The sequence below is a fragment of the Bos taurus genome, chromosome 28 (assembly GCF_002263795.3).
Source record: "Bos taurus isolate L1 Dominette 01449 registration number 42190680 breed Hereford chromosome 28, ARS-UCD2.0, whole genome shotgun sequence".
NCBI lineage: Eukaryota > Metazoa > Chordata > Mammalia > Artiodactyla > Bovidae > Bos > Bos taurus.
The window spans coordinates 42,003,414-42,023,806 of record NC_037355.1 but is presented as its reverse complement, the minus strand read 5'-3'; the positions used below and the strand labels follow the sequence as shown (position 1 = coordinate 42,023,806).

General features: G+C 43.2%; 1 protein-coding gene across 2 annotated transcripts in view; it reads left to right on the top strand.

Moving 5' to 3' along the window:
* ANTXRL (ANTXR like) overlaps positions 1 to 20,393 on the top strand; it is a 44,286-nt gene that overhangs the window by 2,930 nt on the left and 20,963 nt on the right. For both annotated transcript variants that reach the window (XM_015461057.3, XM_015461058.3), the window contains exons 2-9: positions 13,807 to 13,878; positions 15,190 to 15,261; positions 17,513 to 17,594; positions 17,703 to 17,736; positions 18,624 to 18,703; positions 18,780 to 18,848; positions 19,185 to 19,265; positions 19,365 to 19,425. In XM_015461057.3, coding sequence (XP_015316543.2) covers positions 13,807 to 13,878; positions 15,190 to 15,261; positions 17,513 to 17,594; positions 17,703 to 17,736; positions 18,624 to 18,703; positions 18,780 to 18,848; positions 19,185 to 19,265; positions 19,365 to 19,425 — 551 coding nt within the window. The remainder of the gene's footprint in view (positions 1 to 13,806; positions 13,879 to 15,189; positions 15,262 to 17,512; positions 17,595 to 17,702; positions 17,737 to 18,623; positions 18,704 to 18,779; positions 18,849 to 19,184; positions 19,266 to 19,364; positions 19,426 to 20,393) is intronic.

The window sequence follows — 20,393 nt, the reverse complement described above, 5'->3', positions numbered from 1 at the left end:
GATGAGCGTAAAATAAACTGCCAGGGAAGGCAGAGTCGCACACCCTGGGAACTCTCCTGCACCGCGGGGGCCCCTGATCCAGCCCTGACTCCCTGGCTCGCTCTCTCCCATGTGCCCTTTGTGGGGAAGTGGGGTGCAGGCCAGACACCTCCTCAGACACTTCCCAGGTTCTCTGGATCTTTCATCCCTTGGTGAGCAGTCTTATTCACTCCCTCTTTCCCTTGCTCATCCGCTCACTGAAATGATTCCTGGAAAACTTCAGTACCCCAGTCACTGTTTTGGGGCAGGGAGGATAAGGCAGCAAACAAGACCTGAAAAGTCCTTGACCTCTTAGAGCTTTCATTTTAGGAGGCGAGAAATAAATCAGAGAGGAAATAGGGTATTAGATGGGGATAAACACCAAAGGGCAAATTAGGACAGGAGGATGAGAAGTGCTGAGGGAGGGGCTGTTCTAGAAGGTGCTCGGGAAAGGCTATATATGGTTTATGTGCTCTGGTCAGCAGAGGACGCTGAAACCTGAACCTAATACACAGCAACTCCGTTCATCTCTCCCAGCTGTGGTAACCTCTGTCCCATTTTCTGTATCTGTGAATTAACCTAATTGAGGGACCTCATACAAGTGGAATCACACTAGTTGGCCTTATGTGTCTGACTTATTTCACTTAGCAAAATGCTTTTCAAAGTTCATCCATGTTGTAGCATATATCAAATTTTCATTCTTTTTATGCCTGTATAATATTCCACTTAATGTATATACCACATTTTCTTTATCCTAGCTGTTGATAAGCACTCTAGACAGCATATTGAAAAGCAGAGACATTACTTTGTCAACAAAGGATCTGTCTAGTCAAGGCTATGGTTTTTCCAGTGGTCATGTATGGATGTGAGAGTTGGACTGTGAAGAAAGCTGAGCGCAGAAGAATTGATGCTTTTGAACTGTGGTGTTGGAGAAGACTCTTGAAAGTCCCTTGGACTGCAAGGGGATCCAACCAGTCCATTCTAAAGGAGATCAGTCCTGGGTGTTCATTGGAAGGACTGATGCTAAAGCTGAAACTCCAATACTTTGGCCACCTGATGTGAAGAGCTGACTCATTTGAAAAGACCCTGATGGTGGAAAAGATAGAGGGCAGGAGAAGAAGGGGACAACAGAGGATGAGATGGTTGGATGGCATCACCAACTCAATGGACATGGGTTTGGGTGAACTTTAGGAGTTGATGATGGATGGACAGGGAGGCCTGGCGTGCTGCGATTCATGGGGTCGCAAAGAGCCAGATACGACTGAGCGACTGAACTGAACTGAGCTGAAGCACTTGGATTGTTTCCATTTGGGAGCTATTGTGAGTAGTGCTGCAAACGTTTGTGTCCATGTATCTGTTTGAGTCCCTGTTTTCACTTCTTTGGGGCATACCACTGGGAGTGGAGTTACTGAATCACTGTATGCTTTTAGTTCTGTGTTTAACTATGTTCACTATGCTATACTATTTCCCACAGGGGCTGCACTATTTTGTATTCACACAAGCAGTGTACAAGGGTTTCGGTTTCTCTACATTCTCTCTGAGACATCACTTTCCAAGTGTTTTGTTTGTTTTATTTTGTTTTGGTTTTGATAATAGCCATTGCTGTGATTTTGGGTCACATTCCCTTAGTGTCTAGTGATGCTGAGCATCTTTTTTATGTGCTTAATGTCCGTTTGTATATCTTCTTTGTAGAAATGTATATTTAAGTCCATTACCCATTTTTTAATTGGGTTGTTTGGTTTTGGTTGTTGAATTGTAGGAGTTCTTATGCATTCTGGATATCAGTTTCTCATCAGATATATGATTTGCAACTGTTCTCTCATTCTGTAGGTTATCTTTTCATTGTTTACGGTATCTTTTGCACAAAAGTTTTTACTTTTTTTGAAGTTTGATTTATCTGCTTTTTTTCTTTTGTTGCCTGTGTTTTTGGTGTCATATCTAAAAACCATTACAAAATCCAATATCATGAAGCTTTTTCCCTATGTTTTGTTATAAGTTTATTAGTTTTTGCCTTTACTTTTAGGTCTCTGATCCATTTTGAATTAACTTTTGTATATACCATGTAGGTATAAGGTAAGAGTCTAACTGCATTCTTTTGCATGTAGACATTCTGTTTTCCTAGCATCATTTGTTGAAAATACTGTCATTTCTCACTTTGGATGGTCTTGATATCCTTGTAAAAAAAACTCAATTAAACAGATATAAGAGGGTTTATTTCTGGGCTCTCCAGTTTATTCCGTTTTTCTGTATGTTTGTCCTTATGCCAAAGTCACACTGCTTTGATTATTGTAGTTTTGTAATAAATTTTGAAACCAGCAAATGGGAATCTACAACTTTGTTCTTATTCAAGGTTTTGCTTATAGCTGTTTGAGTTTCCTGAGATCCCATATGAACTTTGGGGTGGATTGTTCAATTTCTACCAAAAAAAAATAAAAAATGCTGTTGAGACTTTGATAGATACTGCATTGCATTTGTAGATACCCTTAGCTAGTATTGCCAATATAACAATATTAAGGCCATTAATCCATGAATATGTAATGTTTGCTGATGAAAAGTCAATTAACAATTAGGCAAAGAAGAAAAAGTAGAGAATTTTATTTAAACCAAACAGAGGATTATAACCTAAGAGACAGAGTCTCAGAATCTCTGAGAACTGTTCTACTTACCACGAGCTATAGATGCAGTTTTATATATTTTTGAGACAAAGAATCATATACCACACTGACAGGTTAACATTATATGTAAAGTTCATCCGAGATTTTAGCCAGGTATGCATATAAAGAATAAGTTTTTAGGTCAATGATCCCCTGCCAGGATGAGGAAAAAAAATTGATCTTAAAACTTACAATACTGGCGTCAGAAGAAAGGGACCATTATCCTCAGAGGTTGATTATATCCTTCTATCTTGAGGGGATATGGTTAGTGCACAATGTGTATTTGGGAACAGTCCATCACAAATGGGGGCATGCACTGCATGTTTTAGTTTTGACTTAGCTTGATTGTCTTACCATAGAAAAAATTATGATTTTCCTTATCATGTTTTTCCAATGACTTACATATTTACAGAATTTCACTGGAGTGGATTGCCATTTCCTTCTCCAGGGGACCTTCCCAACCCAGGGATCAAACCCGGGTCTCCCGCACTGCAGGCAGATGCTTTACCATCTGACCCACCAGGGAATCCCGCACTTCACTTCACTTCACTTTGTCTCATTGATTAAATTAATTCTTTTTTTTTAATTTTATTTGATTTTTAAACTTTACATAATTGTATTAGTTTTGCCAAATATCAAAATGAATCCACCACAGGTATACATGTGTTTCCCATCCTGAACCCCCTCCCTCCTCCCTCCCCATACCCTCCCTCTGGGTCGTCCCAGTGCACTAGCCCCAAGCATCCAGTATCGTGCATCGAACCTGGACTGGCAACTCGTTTCTTACTTGATATTTTACATGTTTCAATGTCATTCTCCCAAATCTTCCCACCCTCTCCCTCTCCCACAGAGTCCATAAGACTGTTCTATACATCAGTGTCTCTTTTGCTGTCTCGTATACAGGGTTATTGTTACCATCTTTCTAAATTCCATATATATGCGTTAGTATACTGTATTTATGTTTTTCCTTCTGGCTTACTTCACTCTGCATAATAGGCTCCAGTTTCATCCACCTCATTAGAACTGATTCAAATGTATTCTTTTTAATGGCTGAGTAATACTCCATTGTGTATACGTACCACAGCTTTTACATTATTAAACAGAATTAATTCTTAAGGATTTTATTCTGTTTGATAATGTAAATGGAGCTGTTTTCTTAATTTCCTTCTTAGAATGTTCATTATTAGTATTGTTATTCAGTCACTCAGTAGTGGCCGACTCTGCAACCGCATGGACTGCAGCACACCAGGCTTCCCTGTCCACTAGCAACTCCTGGAGCTTGCTCAAACGCATGTCCATTGAGTCAGTGATGCCATCCAACCATCCCATCCTCTGTCGTCCCCTTCTCCTCCTGCCCTCAATCTTTCCCAGCAACAGGGTCTTTTCCAATCAGTCAGTCCTTCGCATCAGGTGGCCAAAGTTTCAGCTTCAGCATCAGTACTTCCACTGAATATTCAGGACTGATTTCCTTTAGGATGGACTGGTTGGATCTCCTTGCAGTCCGAGGGACTCTCAAGAGTCTTCTCCAACACCACAGTTCAAAAGCATCAATTCTTCGGGCACTCAGCTTTCTTTATAATCCAACTCTCACATCCATACATGACTACTGGAAAAACCATGAAAAGTTGAAAGTTAAGTCGTTCAGTTGTATCTGACTCTTTGCGGCCCTGTGGACTGTAGCCCACCAGGCTCCTCTGTCCCTGGGATTCTCCAGGCAAGAATACTGGAGTGGGTTGCCATTTCCTTCTCCAGGGAATCTTCCCAACCCAGGGACTGAACCCAGGTCTCCCGCATTGCAGGCAGACACTTTAACCTCTGAGCCACCAGGGAAGCCTAAACCTTTGTTGGCAATGTAATGTCTCTACTTTTTAATATGCTGTCTAGATTGGTCATAACTTTTCTTCCAAGGAGCAAGGGTCTTTTAATTTTATGGCTGAAGTCACCATCTGTAGTGATTTTGGAGTCCAAAAACAATAGTCTGTCACTGTTTCCACTGTTTCCTTATCTATTTGCCATGAAGTGATGGAACCAGATGCCATGATCTTTGTTTTCTGAATGTTGAGCTTTAAGCCAACTTTTTCGCTCTCCTCTTTCACTTTCATCAAGAGGCTCTTTAGTTCCTCTTCGCTTTCTGCCGTAAGGGTGCTGTCATCTGCATATCTGAGGTGATTGATATTTCTCCCAGCAGTCTTGATTCCAGCTTGTGCTTCCTCCAGCCCACTGTTTCTCATGATGTACTCTGCACAGAAGTTAAATAAACAGGGTGACAATATACAGCCTTGATGTACTCCTTTTCCTATTTGGAACCAGTCTGTTGTTTCATGTCCAGTTCTAACTGCTGTTTCCTGACCTGCATACAGATTTCTCAGGAGGCAGAACAGATGGTTTGGTACTCCCATCTCTTGAAGAATTTTCCATAGTTTGTTGTGATCCACACAGTCAAAGGCTTTGGCATAGTCAATAAGGCAGAAGGCATTTTTCTCTTGCTTTTTCAATGATTCAACAAATCTTGGCAATTTGATCTCTGGTTCTTCTGCCTTTTTAAAACCAGCTTGAACATCTGAAAGTTCACAATTCATGTACTGTTGAAGCCTGGCTTGGAGAATTTTAAGCATTGCTTTGCTAGCTTGTGACATGAATGCAATTGTGTGGTAGTTTGAGCATTCTTTGGCTTTGCCTTTTTCGGGGATTGGAATGAAAACTGACATTTTCCAGCCCTGTGGCCACTGCTGAGTTTTCCAAATTTGCTGGCATATTGAGTGCAGCATGTTCACAGCATCAATTTTTAGGATTTGAAATAGCTCAACTGGAATTCCATCACCTCCACTAGCTTTGTTAGTAGTGATGCTTCCTAAGGCCCACTCAACTTCACACTCCAGGATGTCTGGCTCTAGGTGAATGATCATACCATCATGGTTATCTGGGTCATGAAGGTCTTTTTTGTATAGTTCTTCTGTGTATTCTTGCCACCTCTTGTTAATATCTTATGCTTCTGTTAGATCCATACCATTTCTGTCCTTTATTGTGCCCATCTTTGCATGAAGTGTTCCTTTTGTATCTCTAATTTTCTTGAAGAGATCTCTGCTGCTGCTGCTGCTAAGTCGCTTCAGTTGTGTTCCACTCTGTGCAACTCCATGGACAGCAGCCAACCAGGCTCCTCTGTCCACAGAATTCTCCAGGCAAGAGTACTGGAGTGGGTTGCCATTTCCTTCTCCAGAAGAGATCTCTAGTCTTTCCCATTTTATTGTTTTCCTCTGTCTCTTTGCATTGATCACTGAGGAAGGCTTTCTTATCTCTCCTTGCTATTCTTTGGAACTCTGCATTCAAATGGGTATATCTTTCCTTTTCTCCTTTGCCTTTCGCTTCTCTTCTTTTCACAGCTATTTGGAGCTCTTTTCACAGCTATCTGGAGAAGTAACTCCAGAAAGAATGAAGAGACGAAGCCAAAGCAAAACAACACCCAGTTGTGGATGTGACTGTGATAGAAGTAAAGTCCAGTACTGTAAAGAGCAATATTGCACAGGAGCCTGGAATGTCAGGTCCATGAATCAAGGCACATGGAAGTGGTCAAGCAGGAGACAGCAAGAGTGGACATCGACATTCTAGGAATCAGTGAACTAAGATGGGCTGGAATGGGTGAATTTAACTCAGATGACCATTATATCTATTACTGTGGGCAAGAATCCCTTAGGACAAATGGAGTAGCCATCACAGTCAACAAGAGAGTCCAAAATGCAGTACTTGGATGCAATCTCAAAAACGACAGAATGATCTCTGTTCGTTTCCAAGGCCAACCATTATATCACAGTAATCCAAGTCTATGCCATGACCAATAATGTTGAAGAAGCTGAAGTTGAATGGTTCTATGATGACCTAGAAGACCTTCTAGAACTAATACCCAAAAAAGATGTCCTTTCCATTATAGGGTCAGATCAGATCAGATCAGTTGCTCAGTCGTGTCCGACTCTGTGACCCCATGAATCGCAGCACGCCAGGCCTCCCTGTCCAACACCAACTCCCAGAGTTCACCAAGACTCACGTCCATCAAGTCAGTGATACCATCCAGCCATCTCATCCTCCGTCGTCCCCTTCTCCTCCTGCCCCCAATCCCTCCCAGCATCACAGTCCTTTCCAATGAGTCAACTCTTCGCATGAGGTGGCCAAAGTACGGGAATTTCAGTTTTAGCATCATTCCTTCCAAAGAAATCCCAAGGCTGATCTCCTTCAGAATGGACTGGTTGGATCTCCTTGCAGTCCAAGGGACTCTCAAGAGTCTTCTCCAACACCACACTTCAAAAGCATCAATTCTTCAGCGCTCAGCCTTCTTCACAGTCCAACTCTCACATTCATACATGACCAAAGGAAATATAGGGTAGTGGAATGCAAAATTAGGAAATTAAGAAATACCTGGAGTATCAGGCAAATTTGGCCTTGGAGTACAGAATGATGTAGGGCAAAGGCTCATAGAGTTTGGCTAAAAGAACGCACTGGTCATAGCAAACACCCTCTTCCACCAACACAATAAAATACTCTACACATGGACATCATCAGATGGTCAACACCAAAATCAGATTGATTATATTCTTTGCAGCCAAAGATGTAGAAGTTCTATACAGTCAGTAAAAACAAGACCAGGAGCTGACTGTGGCTCAGATCATGAACTCCTTATTGCCAAATTCAGACTTAAATTGAAGAAAGTGGGGAAAACCACTAGACCATTCAGGTATGACCTAAATAAAACCAAATCCCTTACATTTCTACAGTGGAAGTGAGAAATATATTCAAGGGAATAGATCAGACTGCCTGAAGAACTATGGAGAGAGGTTCATGACATTGTACAGGAGGCGGGGATCAAGACCATCTCCAAGAGAAATAATTGCAAAAAGGCAAAATGGTTGTATGAGGAGGCCTTACAAATAGCTGTGAAAAGAAAAGAAGTAAAAGGCGAAGGAGAAAAGGAAAGATATACCCATTTGAATGCAGAATTCCAATATACATTATTAATATATAGAAATATAACTGATTTTTATATGTCAATTTTATATCCTATAGGTTTGCTGAATCGCTTTATTAAATCAAATGTTTTTGTGAAATCTTCAGGGTTTTTTTACATATAAGATTATATTACCCAAGTACAGAGATGCTATATTTTTTTTTTCCAATTTGGATGCCTTTATTTCTCTTTCTTGCCTAGTTGCTCTGGCCATAACTTCCAATTTTATGTTAACTGGAGTGATGAACGTGGCCATCCTGTACTACTGTTGATCTTTGGGGAAAAGCTTTTGGTCTTTCACCATTGTTATGCTAGCTGTAGGTTTTTCATATATTAGCCTTTATCATGTTTTTCAGAGAATTTTTCTCTGTGCCCAATTTGAGTGTTTTTATGAAGGGATTTTAGATTTTATCAAGTGATTCTTCTACCTCAGTTGAAATGATTATGCAGTTTTCCAATATACTGATTTTATTAATTACATTGTTCAATTTTTGTATGTTGAACCTTCTTTATATTAAAGAAATAAATCCCACCTTTTCAAATGCTGCTAGATTTTTTAATTGAAGGTTTTTGCACTTATATCCATATGAAATATTATTCTGTGTTCTTCTTGTAGCGTTTGTCTAGCTTTGGTATCAGGGTAATGCAAACCTCATAAAATAAGCTTGAAAATGTTCTTTAATCTTCAATTTTTTAACAGATTCTGAGAAGGGTTACTGTTAATTCTTCTTTAAATGATTAGTGGAATTAACCTGGATACCATCTGGTCCTGGACTTTTCTCTGTTGGGAGATTATTGATTACTGAATCAAGCTTTTGTTTATTCATGATTCAGTTTTGGTAGTCCAGTGTGTTCTTGGAACTCACTCATTTCATCTAGGTTATTTGTTGGTTTACAAATTTCAGTGCTCTCTTACAATCTTTTTTATTTGTATAAAATCAGTAGTGGTGTCCCACTTTGTTTTCTTATTTCAGTCATTTGAGTCACTCCTTTTTATTTAAGTCAGTGGATATAAAGGTTTGTAGATTTTGCTGATCTTTTCAATGTACCAATTTTTTTATTTCACTGGTATTTATTTTTCTAGTCTATGTTTTTTCTATCTCTGTTATAATCTTTTTTATTTCCTCCCTTCTGCTAGTTTGGGTTAATTTTCATTTCTTTTTCTAGTTCCATAAGCTATAAAGTTAGTTTATAGATTTGATATTTTTCTTCCTTTTTAATGAATCTGTTAACAACTACAAATTTCCCTCTTTACTTTCACTGTATTGTTTTGGTTCTTTTTTCATGTGTCTCCTATTTTCTAATTTCTCTTGTGATCCATTCGCTGATTAAAAAGGTATTGTTTAAACAATGTCCACATATTTGTGAATCTCCAGATTATTTTATGCAATTGACTTAACTTCCTGCAACTAGAGAAAGCCCTCACACAGCAACGAAGACCTAGCACAGCCAAAAAGAAAATAAATGAATAAATATTTTTAAAAAGACTTTTAAAGAAATGTCTTGTAGTCTATCCTGGAGAAAAATGTGTATTCTGCTGTTTAGGAGAAGAGTGTTCTATACATATCTGTTAGGTACAATTGGCTTGTGATGGTGTTCACATCCTTTATTGCCTTATTTCTCTATTTTCTTATAGTCTGTTTGATCGTTCTATTACTGACAGTGAGGTACTGAAGTGTCTGACTGTTGTTGTAGACCTGTTTGTATCTCCCTTACATCTGTTTGGAGAAGGCAACGCCACCCCACTCCAGTGCTCTTGCCTGGAAAATCCATGGACGGAGGAGCCTGGTAGGCTGCAGTCCATGGGGTCAGGAAGAGTCAGACACGACTGAGTGACTTCACTTTCACTTTTCACTTTCATGCATTGGAGAAGGAAATGGAAACCCACTCCAGTGTTCTTGCCTGGAGAATCCCAAGGATAGGGCAGCCTGGTGGGCTGCCGTTTATGGGGTCGCGCAGAGTCAGACACGACTGAAGCGACTTAGCAGTACATCTGTTTGTTTCTTAAATTTTGCTTCTCTGATATTTGGTGCATATCCATTTGTAATTTTTTTGTCTTCTCAGTGAAGTAACTCTCCTTTAATTATATAATGTCTTTCTTTGTCTTTCATAACAATTATTTATGTAAAGTCTAATAGTCATCCCAGCTCTCTTTGGATTTATCTTTGCTTGAAGTATCTCTTCTCATCCTTTCATTTTTAACCTCCTGGTGTCTTAACATCAAAAGTGAGTCTCCTGTAGTCATAACATGGTTGCATCTTTTTTTATCCATTATGGCAATTTGTATGCTTAGATTGGAGAGTTTAATCCATGTATATTTAAAGTAATTACTGATAGGGAAGGACATTTACTATTTGTTTTCTGTATGTCTTTTAGCTTTTTTTCTCCTTAATTTTCTCCATTTCTGCCTTCTTTTGTGTTTAGTTGATTTTTTTTTTAAGTAACAGGTTTTGGTTCCCTTTTTACTTCCTTTGCATGAAACTATGTTCAGTACCTACTAGAGATATTTTCTTTATGGCTACATGGGCATTAATGGTTACAAATCAATATTTTCATATACAATATATACATATAATTTTTCTGATTTTCTTTATTTCTTCCTTTTTAAAAATCCTTGTTTTCCTTCAAATATAGTTGACATATATCAAGTATATTTAGACAGCACCTTTATTACATCACATGATTATTACTTCTTTTTTGTGGTGGGAATAATTAAGATCTATTCACTTAGAAAGCTTAATGATTATAATAAACTATTGTTGTATGTTCACTAAACTGTGCATTAGCTACCTGAGATTTATTTGTCAACTAGTTGCAAGTTTGTACCCTTAAACAGCACTGCCTACTCCCCAGGACCCTGGTAACCACCACTGTACGTGTTTAGAGGGGTTTGGCTATTTTAGATTCCACATATAATGATAACATACAGCATTTGTCTTCCTCTGTCTGGCGTATCTTACTTAGCAAAGGATCCATCAGTACTGACACAAACGGCAGGACAGCCTTCTCTTTGTGGCTGAATTACATTCCACTGCATGTACGTACAACATGTCCTTTATCTGCTCATCTGTTCATGGGCACTTAGGCTGTTTCTGTTATCTTCACTATTGTGAATAACGCTGCAATAAACATGGAATTGTGTATGTGCCTTCAATACTCTGTTTTCATTCCCCATTCAGTTCCCCACCCAGCAGTGGGATCGCTGGCTGGTGTGGTAATTCTATTTTAAATTTTCTCGGGAGCCTCCATATTGTTTTCCATAGTGGCTAAAGCCATTTATATTCCCATCAACACTCTAACAGTTTCCCTTTTCTGTGCATTCTCACCAGTGCTTGTTATCTCTTGCCTTCTTGATGATAGCCATCCTAACAGGTGTGAGATGATCTCATTGTGGTCTTTGATTTGCATTCCTTTGATAATTAGTGACATGGAGCATCTTTTCATGTACTTGCCATCCTTTTGGATGTCTCCTTTGGAAAAAGTATCTATTTCTCTACCCACTTTTTAATCAGATTGTTTGGGTATTTTTAATTGAGTTGTATATGCCTTTTATATGTTTTAGATGTTAACCTTTTATCCAATATGTGATTGTAAATATTTTGTCCCATTCTATTGGTTGCCTTTTCATTTTTTTGTTGTTGTTGCTTTTGCTTTGTAGAAGTTTTATGCTTGATGTTGATTTTTGCTTTTGTTGTCATATCCCCAAAAGTTATTGGCAAGATTAATTTTAAAGAATTTCTCTCTATATTTCCTTCTAGGAGTTTCATGGTATCAGGTCTTATGACTTAAAGTTAGTTTTGGGAAGTCGTGTAACATACAGGTTCATTTCCATTTTTCTGCATGTGCTTTATTTTTTCAATACCATTTGTTGAAGATATTATCTTTTCCCCATAGGTGCTCTTAGCTCCCTTGTTCAAATATTTGTTAATTATATGTGGCGTTAATTCTGGGTTCTCTATTCTGTTCCATTTGTCTCTGTTTCTATTTGTATGCTATTACTATATGGTTTTAATCACTATAGCTTTGAAATCAGGAAGTAGAGTTTGAAGTCAGGAAGTATGATGCCTCCAGATTCGTTGTTCTTTCTCAGGAATGCTTTGGTTATTTGGAGCTTTTTGTTGCTTCACACAAATTTTAGGACTATTTTTTTCTATTGCTATGAATGCTATGGTTTTTCCTGTGGTCATGTATGGATGTGAGAGTTGGACTATGAAGAAGGCTGAGTGCCGAAGAATTGATGCTTTTGAACTGTGGTGTTGGAGAAGACTCTTGAGAGTCCCTTGGACTGCAAGGAGATCCAACCAGTCCATTCTGAAGGAGATCAGCCCTGGGATTTCTTTGGAAGGAATGATGCTAAAGCTGAAACTCCAGTACTTTGGCCACCTCATGCAAAGAGTTGACTCATTGGAAAGGACTGTGATGCTGGGAGGGATTGGAGGCAGGAGGAGAAGGGGACGACAGAGGATGAGATGGCTGGATGGCATCATGGACTCGATGAACGTGAGTTTGAGTGAACTCCGGGAGTTGTTGATAGACAGGGAGGCCTGGCGTGCTGCAATTCATGGGGTCGCAAAGAGTCGGACATGACTGAGTGACTGAACTGAACTGAATTGTTGGACATGGGCTTTCCTGGGGCTCAGTGGTAAGGAATCCACCCACCAATGCAGGAGACCTAGGTTTGACCCCTAGGTCAGGAAGATCCTCTTGAGAAGGAAATGGCAACCCACTCCAGTATACTTGCCTGAGAAATTCCACAGACAGAGGGGCCTGGTGGGCTACAGTCCATGGGGTTATAAGTCAGACATGACTTAGAGACCAAACAACAGTGATTGTTGGACATAGCCATGTCACACGCATCTGCTCAGTGCAATAGGTAGAGCATGAGTTTTAAGGCTAGAAATGGGTTCAGTCCCATACCAGCTATGGAAATTGTGGAAAATTCCATGACTTGTGAGAGCCCCAGCTTCCTTATCTGAATAATGAAAATAACGTTGATATCATGCGGTTGTTCTGGAATTGGAAAACATGTAACGTGAAGTGCCTGGTACATACATCTCAATGAATGATGATCTTGATGATGTTAAAAGAATCTACTCTTGGTGTCATCACTATTTGTTGAGATTTAGTCGCAGCCTAGAGGATGCAGAAGGAATGGTAGACAGGACCAACTAAGAGACTTTTGTTGGAATATTGTGCCAAAGAGCCCTGACCCGCACCCAAACACACACTTTCAAGGGACAAGAGAGGAGCAGACACCTGGGAATGGTTTATGCTCAAGGGAAATTGAGGGACCAGAAGAGTCACACCAAAATCACTGGAGGCCATATACACAATGGAGTATTACTCAGCCATTAAAAAGAATACATTTGAATCAGTTCTAATGAGGTGGATGAAACTGGAGCCTATTATACAGAGTGAAGTAAGCCAGAAGGAAAAACACCAATACAGTATACTAACACATATATATGGAATTTAGAAAGATGGTAACAATAACCCTGTATACGAGACAGCAAAAGAGACACTGATGTATATAAACAGTCTTTTGGACTCTGTGGGAGAGGGAGAGGGTGGGATGATTTGGGAGAATGGCATTGAAACATGTATAATATCATATTTGAAACGAGTCACCAGTCCAGGTTCGATGCACAATACTGGATGCTTGGGGCTGGTACACTAGGACGACCCAGAGGGATGGTATGGGGAGGGAGTAGGGTTCAGGATGGGGAACACATGTATACCTGTGGCAGATTCATGTTGATATATGGCAAAACCAATACAATATTGTAAAGTTAAAAAAAATTTTTTTAATCACTGGGGGCTTTTCCAATCAGTGCATCCTACATCACTTCCGATGTGATAGCTGCACATCCATCCTGGTTTGTTAGCAGAGGTTCCTCATCCCTTAAAAGTTCCTGACTCCCAAGCACACAGGTCCAATTTGTCACCCTTCCCACACTCAAAACTTATGAATTCCCCACCAGGATGACCCACTGAGGTTGCTGAGGGTGTGTAGCAGCCTCCAGCCACATGGAGTGGGAGGAAGGAGTTGCTAAAGGGTCTACTGGAAACTGAGGAGGCAGAAATTCTGCCTACATAATGGATGCACCTCATCCCTCTAACTTAAGTCTTCTTCATTTTCAGGTCAGGCAGTGTGAACAACAACTGGATGAACATTTATTCCTTTGTGGAGGATTTGGTCAAGAAGTTTGAAAAGTATGGCTTCTCCAAATCACAGGGTGTTTCCCCACCAGGCAGAGTACACAGCTGTTTAGACCCAGTGGGAATGGGAGCCCCTAGAGTCAGGAGCACAGAGCCCAGGGGCATGTTCTGAAGCAGAAAATAACAGGTCAAGCAGATTCCATTGGGTCTCAGCAGTTTTCTTGCCCTGTACTTGGAAGGCAGGTCATAATTGTAGGGAACACAGTCTACCCTGAAGGACCTTATAGATGAGGAAACAGGCAAACCTGTAACATGATAACTGAACACCAGGTTAAATGGTGTCAAGAGCCAAAAGAAAAAGGCAGAAGTCTTATGAGGCAAATTAAAGGGAAAAGCAAGAATTCTTAGGGAAAAAGTCAAGGATGGTTTCCTAGAGGATGTGGAATTTTGAACCTAGGTCTTGAAGGATGGGGAAGAGAGAGTAACAGAAACTATTAAGAAGACTTCTTGTGCAGTAAGTGGTCTGTTCAGCTGGAGAGTAGGGTTAATGCAGAAGAAGGTTGGGAGATGAGGCTGCACAGGACAGATTTGGAACAAAGCCTTCAGGACGCATAATACCAGGCCAAGGGACTTGGATTTCCTGCTGTAAAAAATAGGGGTCTACAGGTGATTCTTGGGCAGGGGTCTGACATGATCAAGGTTATGTGCCAAAAAGGAAAGTCTGATATTGTCAGTAAAATGTGTTGAAACAAGACCCAGGAGCAGTAGGGAGCTTATCTAAGAACACACTATAGCAGCTTACCTAAACATGATAAGTGTCAATGGACCAAAAGACAGAGTCCAGGGAAAGGAAATGGAGGGATGTATATGAATAGCTGCTAAGAAGGAGAATGATTTCTCTGAGATGAGTGAGAATAAAGCAGAGAAGGATGTAAAGGAGGGAAGAGGAGTAAAGGTACAAAGAATTTTATAGAAGAAGAGAAACCAGTTAGGAGGCCCTCCTGAAAGAACACATAGGTATCTGATGTGTGCAGTGTGCGTGTACATGTGTGTGTGTGTGTGTGTGTGTGTTTAAGAGAGAGAGAGAGACTTTGGAAGGGTGAGGGGTATAAGGTTGGATCAGGGTGCCATCCTGGTACATTCGTCCAAGAAGGCAGCATGTCTCCACAGGCTTCCTTCACTAGGATACATACAGTCCTTCATTAAAGTTAGAGAAACTTCCAGGTTTAGGAAATGAACCCAAAAGCAGAAGCTCTGGGGTGGGGAAAAAAGAAGCTGGCGTGCCCCTTCTTCCTGGCTGCACACTGGCCTCATTGTGAGCCTGTGTCATATAGAGCTTCTCACGAGCACGTGCTTCCTCCCCAGCCCTAACCTGCGGATGTCCTTCATCACCTTCTCCACAGAGGGTCACACCGTCATGCAGCTTACTTCAGACAGGTAAGTGCTGCTTTAATCTGCCAAGGCAGGCCTGGTGAATGAGGGCCAGAGAGACTCCTAGGAGCTGAGGGTTTCCACTGGGTGCAGACTGGGCCAGCCTGGGCTCCGCTGAATGCTCACTCTGACCCCAGTCCCAGCTCCCTGGTTCCTACCAAGCCCTGACTGTGCTGGCACTGGCAAACCCTGTGCTGCTCGACCAGCTCCACTTCCCCAAACCCTGCTCTCCACCTGTTCTGTCCTCTCAGCCCTCTTCTTGTTTCTTAGAACTAGTTCACTGTGAGGACTCCTGGGACCTGGAGGAGCAGATGCGGGCCCTCTGTGAACACTGGCCTGTGTTGGCACCTGTCCTGTGTGCCAGTCTCTGCTCTTGGCCGACTGGGGGAAGAAGAGAGGCAGAGTCAGAACCAGGCGGCAGGGATGGGCGTGAAGTGCTAGAGCTTCAGTGGATTGACCCCTTGGTGGATCTGAGACAAGGGAGCCCATGAATATGGTTCTGAATACCAGGCTGGGCTGGGTGTAAGAAGAAAGCATGACACAGCAGCATCCTAGGTGTGCCCAAAGGTTTGGAGATGGAAGATATAGAGCTCATGAGTAATCAGGAGCTTAAGATGCTCATGATGCAAATGACTGAAACCCAGAGAGTGTGGGGGTGCCAGTGCATGGAGACAGCACTCCCCAGGCCTGGCTCCCAGAAGAAACAGGGACTGGGTTTTCTGTTCAGTGCTCTGGGGAAGGCATGGTTTTGTGTGTCCCTGTGGCCTACAGAGAGAGACTCTGAGTGAGTGTGAGGTGGAAGAAAGCGAGTGAGTGGGGAGCTGTCAGGCTGGTGGCAGAAAGAGAGCTGGGGGCCTCTGGTAGAGGAGCTGTCCGTGGGGGAGAGGAGGACCACTGACTCCTCTAACCAAGAGTTGAGAACTTGAACCAAGGGAGCTGTGAGGGAGCCTCCTGAGGGGCTCCCAGTCCTTTCTGGAGAATGGAGATGAAAATGTCTACCTCAAGGGAAAGTGTCAGAAAAGGAGTGAGAATGAGGGGAGGGGGAAATGGGGTAGAGTTGTAAGAAGTGGACTTCATGAGGGCATAAGCAGGCTAGTATTCTCTCCATGCATGGAGCTGGGAATAAGGATGAGGTGGCAGAGCAGCCAAGAAAAAGGCCAGAGTGAAGTCTGGATAAGCTCAGTCCTGGGATGGAAGCTAGGGAGAGCTGAGGGTTCCAGCATATTTGAGATGCTGTCAACAAAACAAATCTTCCCAAAAGTGACAGGAAGAGGGTAGGGGTTTTTTGTTTTTGTTTTTTTTGCATGGGTGGGCAGGGTCTTGTTTGGCCTCCACTGGCCCTGGTCACAGGCCTCCTCAGTTCCCATGCTGGGTCAGGTAGGGCAGGATCAGGGGCTTGCAGTTCTCAGCTTATGGCAGAATCCCTTCTGCCTGAGGCAAGAGCCACCCTTCAGGCACCACATTCTCTAAGACTTGCTGTGAGGGCTCAGCCATCACACTGGATAAGCTTGAACCTAAGCCCCACCCCCTGGTGTGTCCCAGTCCCAGCCCCCAATATCCGCTGTAACAGAAGCCAACAGAGATCCCTGTGGCAGCCTGGGGTCACTGCTCTTCAGCCCACATGGACACTCCTCGGGCCTCTTCCATCTATTTCTTCAAGAGCACGTGAAGCCCAGGAGCCCTAGACTCTAATGGAGCAGCTTGACTACTTCCTTTAGCACCGATCCAGTGAGGGAAGTGGTTTGGAAGGACCAAGTCTATCTACTACAGGGGGCCTGTGGGAGAGAATGAGGGGGCATGGCAGAGTTATCAGCAGAGTGACTTCTCCAAACTCAGCCTTGCTTATTGGAGGATAATGTGCCCTCACCAGGAACCCCTTAGGTGCCAGCAGTACCTCCAGTCATGTTGGGGGTGCTGGATCCACAGGTGCGCATCCGTGGGTGCTCCCCTCTCACCACGGACTCACCACTTGCTGAGTCCCCTGAGGTCTGCCTGCTGAGAAAGGGATGAGCACATCGAAAGCCAGGTCCTACTTAAGGGACGGAAAAGCAGCATCCTCCATGCTCACTGGGAGATGGACAAAGAAGCGTTAGGGTTAGTCCTGTCGGTGTAAAGACATGGACAGAGGGGTCACAACAGGGCCACTGTGTTCTCTGGTCCAGGCGGGCTCCACAGAGCAGAATGGCACCGGCAGCTGGTCTATTTTCTAACAGTCAACCTTCATTCCTCCTCAATCCCCTTTCCTGACTTTTTTCAGAAATGAAGTTCATGATGGTCTTATCAGACTTCAGAACATAGTGCCTACAGGAGACACATACATGCAGGAAGGATTTAAAAAGGTACAGATCCTACAGCCCTGAGAATTTATTCTGCTTTGTCACATTCTTAAAGAATTATTGGGTTTTCTCACGTCTCACCTCCCCCAACTTTCCTTCAATTTGTTGCAGGCAATTGAGCAAATTGAACAAGCTCACTCAGGAGGTAAGCTGCCGGCTGACGTCACTGTGCTCAGGGGAACAGAGCCAGGCCCGGGCCTCAGCGAGGGCTGGTGCACACCCTCCTCGGCCAGCTCCTGGTGCTGACTCTAGGAGCGAGCTCCTTGCCCTCTCTGTGCTGCAGGTCCCTCCTCCCTGCAGTGAGGGTGAAAAGCTCCCCCAGGGATGTTCCTGAGAACCACATGGGATCATCTATTACATTCCTGGTTCTTACTAGATATCAAGTGCTTGACCTATAGTTGAGCTGCATGAAAAAGAAAAGAGAAATTCCAGGGACAGTGAGTAAATAGAGTTCAGTTTGGGGAGCAGAGGCCTTGGTGCCCCTGCCTGCCCACACTCTGTCCCCCACAGCCCTGGCTCTGCCCCTTCAGCCTCTCCCCTGTGGTTGACTCTCGTCCTGTGACCGTGTCTCCAACAGTGGGAAAGGCTGTGCTTGGCCCAGAACCACCGGCATGTAGACTGTAGGGCTGCGGCCTCATCAGGAAGGAAGCGCAGGCTGCTGGGAAGGCAGGGAGCTGGGCGGGGCCGCTGCCCAAGCCTGTGTCGGTCAGTCTGGGTGCTCCTCCCCGAGCTCAGCTGAGAGGCTTGTCCTTGCCAGGGAAGTAGCTGTAGTTGCCATTCAGGATAAAGGCTGTCCACCCGCCCCTAGTGAGGGTCACTAGGAAGCACTCTGAGCCCGGCTCAGGCTCCTCACCTGTCACGTGGGTCCTGGGCTAAGGCGCCTTCTCTTTCGGGGTGCTCTGGGTGGCAGTTCTGGGGTCAAGGTGGCCCCTCCCCAGGAGGAGGTGTGGGAGCCGCACTGTGGGCCTGGCAGCCTGAGGCAGGTCCCTCCAGGTGCCTTGCTCACAAGGCAACTCCCAATCTTTCCTGCAGAAAACAAGGTTCATTCCATGATTATCTGTCTGACTGATGGAACTCTGGAGGAAAAGACACTAAAGGAAACTGTAAAAGAAGTGAGTCCAGACCATCGTCACCAGCTTTGGGTTCCACTTGTTTGACGAATTATACTCAACGCTTTTTTTCTCGTAGGCTGACAAGGCTCGGCAAATGGGAGCGACAGTATACTGCGTGGGTGTAAAAAACTTTGAGGAGCATCAGGTATTTCTGAACGGGGAACCACGTGCCACTTTTGAGCCCAGCTGGTGAAAGCATTCAGAGACAGCTGTCCCAACATCACCCAGTGGATGTCCCTTTACCCCAGTCCAAGTGTTTGGACAACTAGTCATGGCATGTGAACAGCAAGTGTTGTGTAAACTTGCACACCAGAGGTGCGGGTGGAGGAGCTTTCCACTTCCTGAGGGGGGGCTGCTGATAGATGCCAGAGAGTGGCCCTTGGAATCCAACATCGCAGCAGGCAAGCGTCCGTTTCCTGGGATAGGATCTATTGTGTTTTCAGCCTCTGGCTGTGTGCCAACCCTCTCCTCTCCACTGCAGTTAATAGAAATTGCAGACAGCCCGTATCACGTGTTTGCAGTGAACCAAGGATTCAAGGCTCTTAAAGACATTGTTGATCCAGTGAGTGAGGGCTGGACTTGAGAAGCGGGAAGAGGTGGGTTCTCCACAAGTTCCTGCCATTCACATCCCCTGCTCCTGTCCCTCATCTTCCTGTTTTAGCTCGAAACTAAGTCCTGTATTGAAATTACTTCTGTGGAGCCTTCCGATATCTGTGTGGGAGGTAAGAGCTGGAGTTGCTATTGTAAATACAGTGGTGTGTGTTTGTGTGAGTTCTTAGCATGTCCAGTGTGCCTTATGGGTGTGCTCCGAGCACATGGTTTCAGTATATATGGTTTGTGTGTGTAGTGTGAGTTGTATGTGTGAGTGTGGAATCTGAGTGTGCGGGGTGATTGCACAGAAGTTCGGGGCAGATGACTACACCGGGCCTATAAGAGACTGTGTGTGAGGTGTGTGTGTAGGGGGTTGTGGTGTGTGTGTGTGTTTGTACAACTACTTCTTTCTTCCAGCTATTGGGCTTCCTTGGTGGCTCAGCTAGTAAAGAATCCACCTGCAATGTGGGGTTCCTGGGTTCAATCCCTGGGTTGGGAAGATCCCCTGGAGAAGGGAACAGCTACCCCCTCCAGTATTCTGGCCTGGAGAATTCCATGGACTGCATAGTCCATGGGGTCGCAAAGAGTTGGACATGATGAAGCGACTTTTGCTTTCTCTTTCTAGCTTCATTAAGATGTAATTGACAAACAGCTCTGTCTGTTTAATGTATGCCGCAAAATGACCTGACACAAAAATATTGCTAACTGATTACAGCTGATTATAAGCGTACATATTTTTTTAGCTCAAAACTTGAAATTTAACTAAGAAATAAGGAAAACTTAATTTTAAAAACCCTTAACAAAACACTAACAAACAGAAGCCAACAACATAAAAAAGGACAAATGCATCAAGACTAATAAGGTTCACCTCTGAAATGCCAACCCGATTCAATATATAAAATATCAATGTGATTTTCCTCATCAGAAAAATGAAGAAAAACATGATTATTTCAGTGGATGAAGAAAAGAACTGGACATAGTTCATGGTCAACGTCATACTAGTAACAGATCCTGACAAAGGCATCCAAAAAATACTCACAGCTATCATTACCCCCAGTGGTTCAGCGGGGACGCCTCTCCCTGAGATCTGAAACCTGAT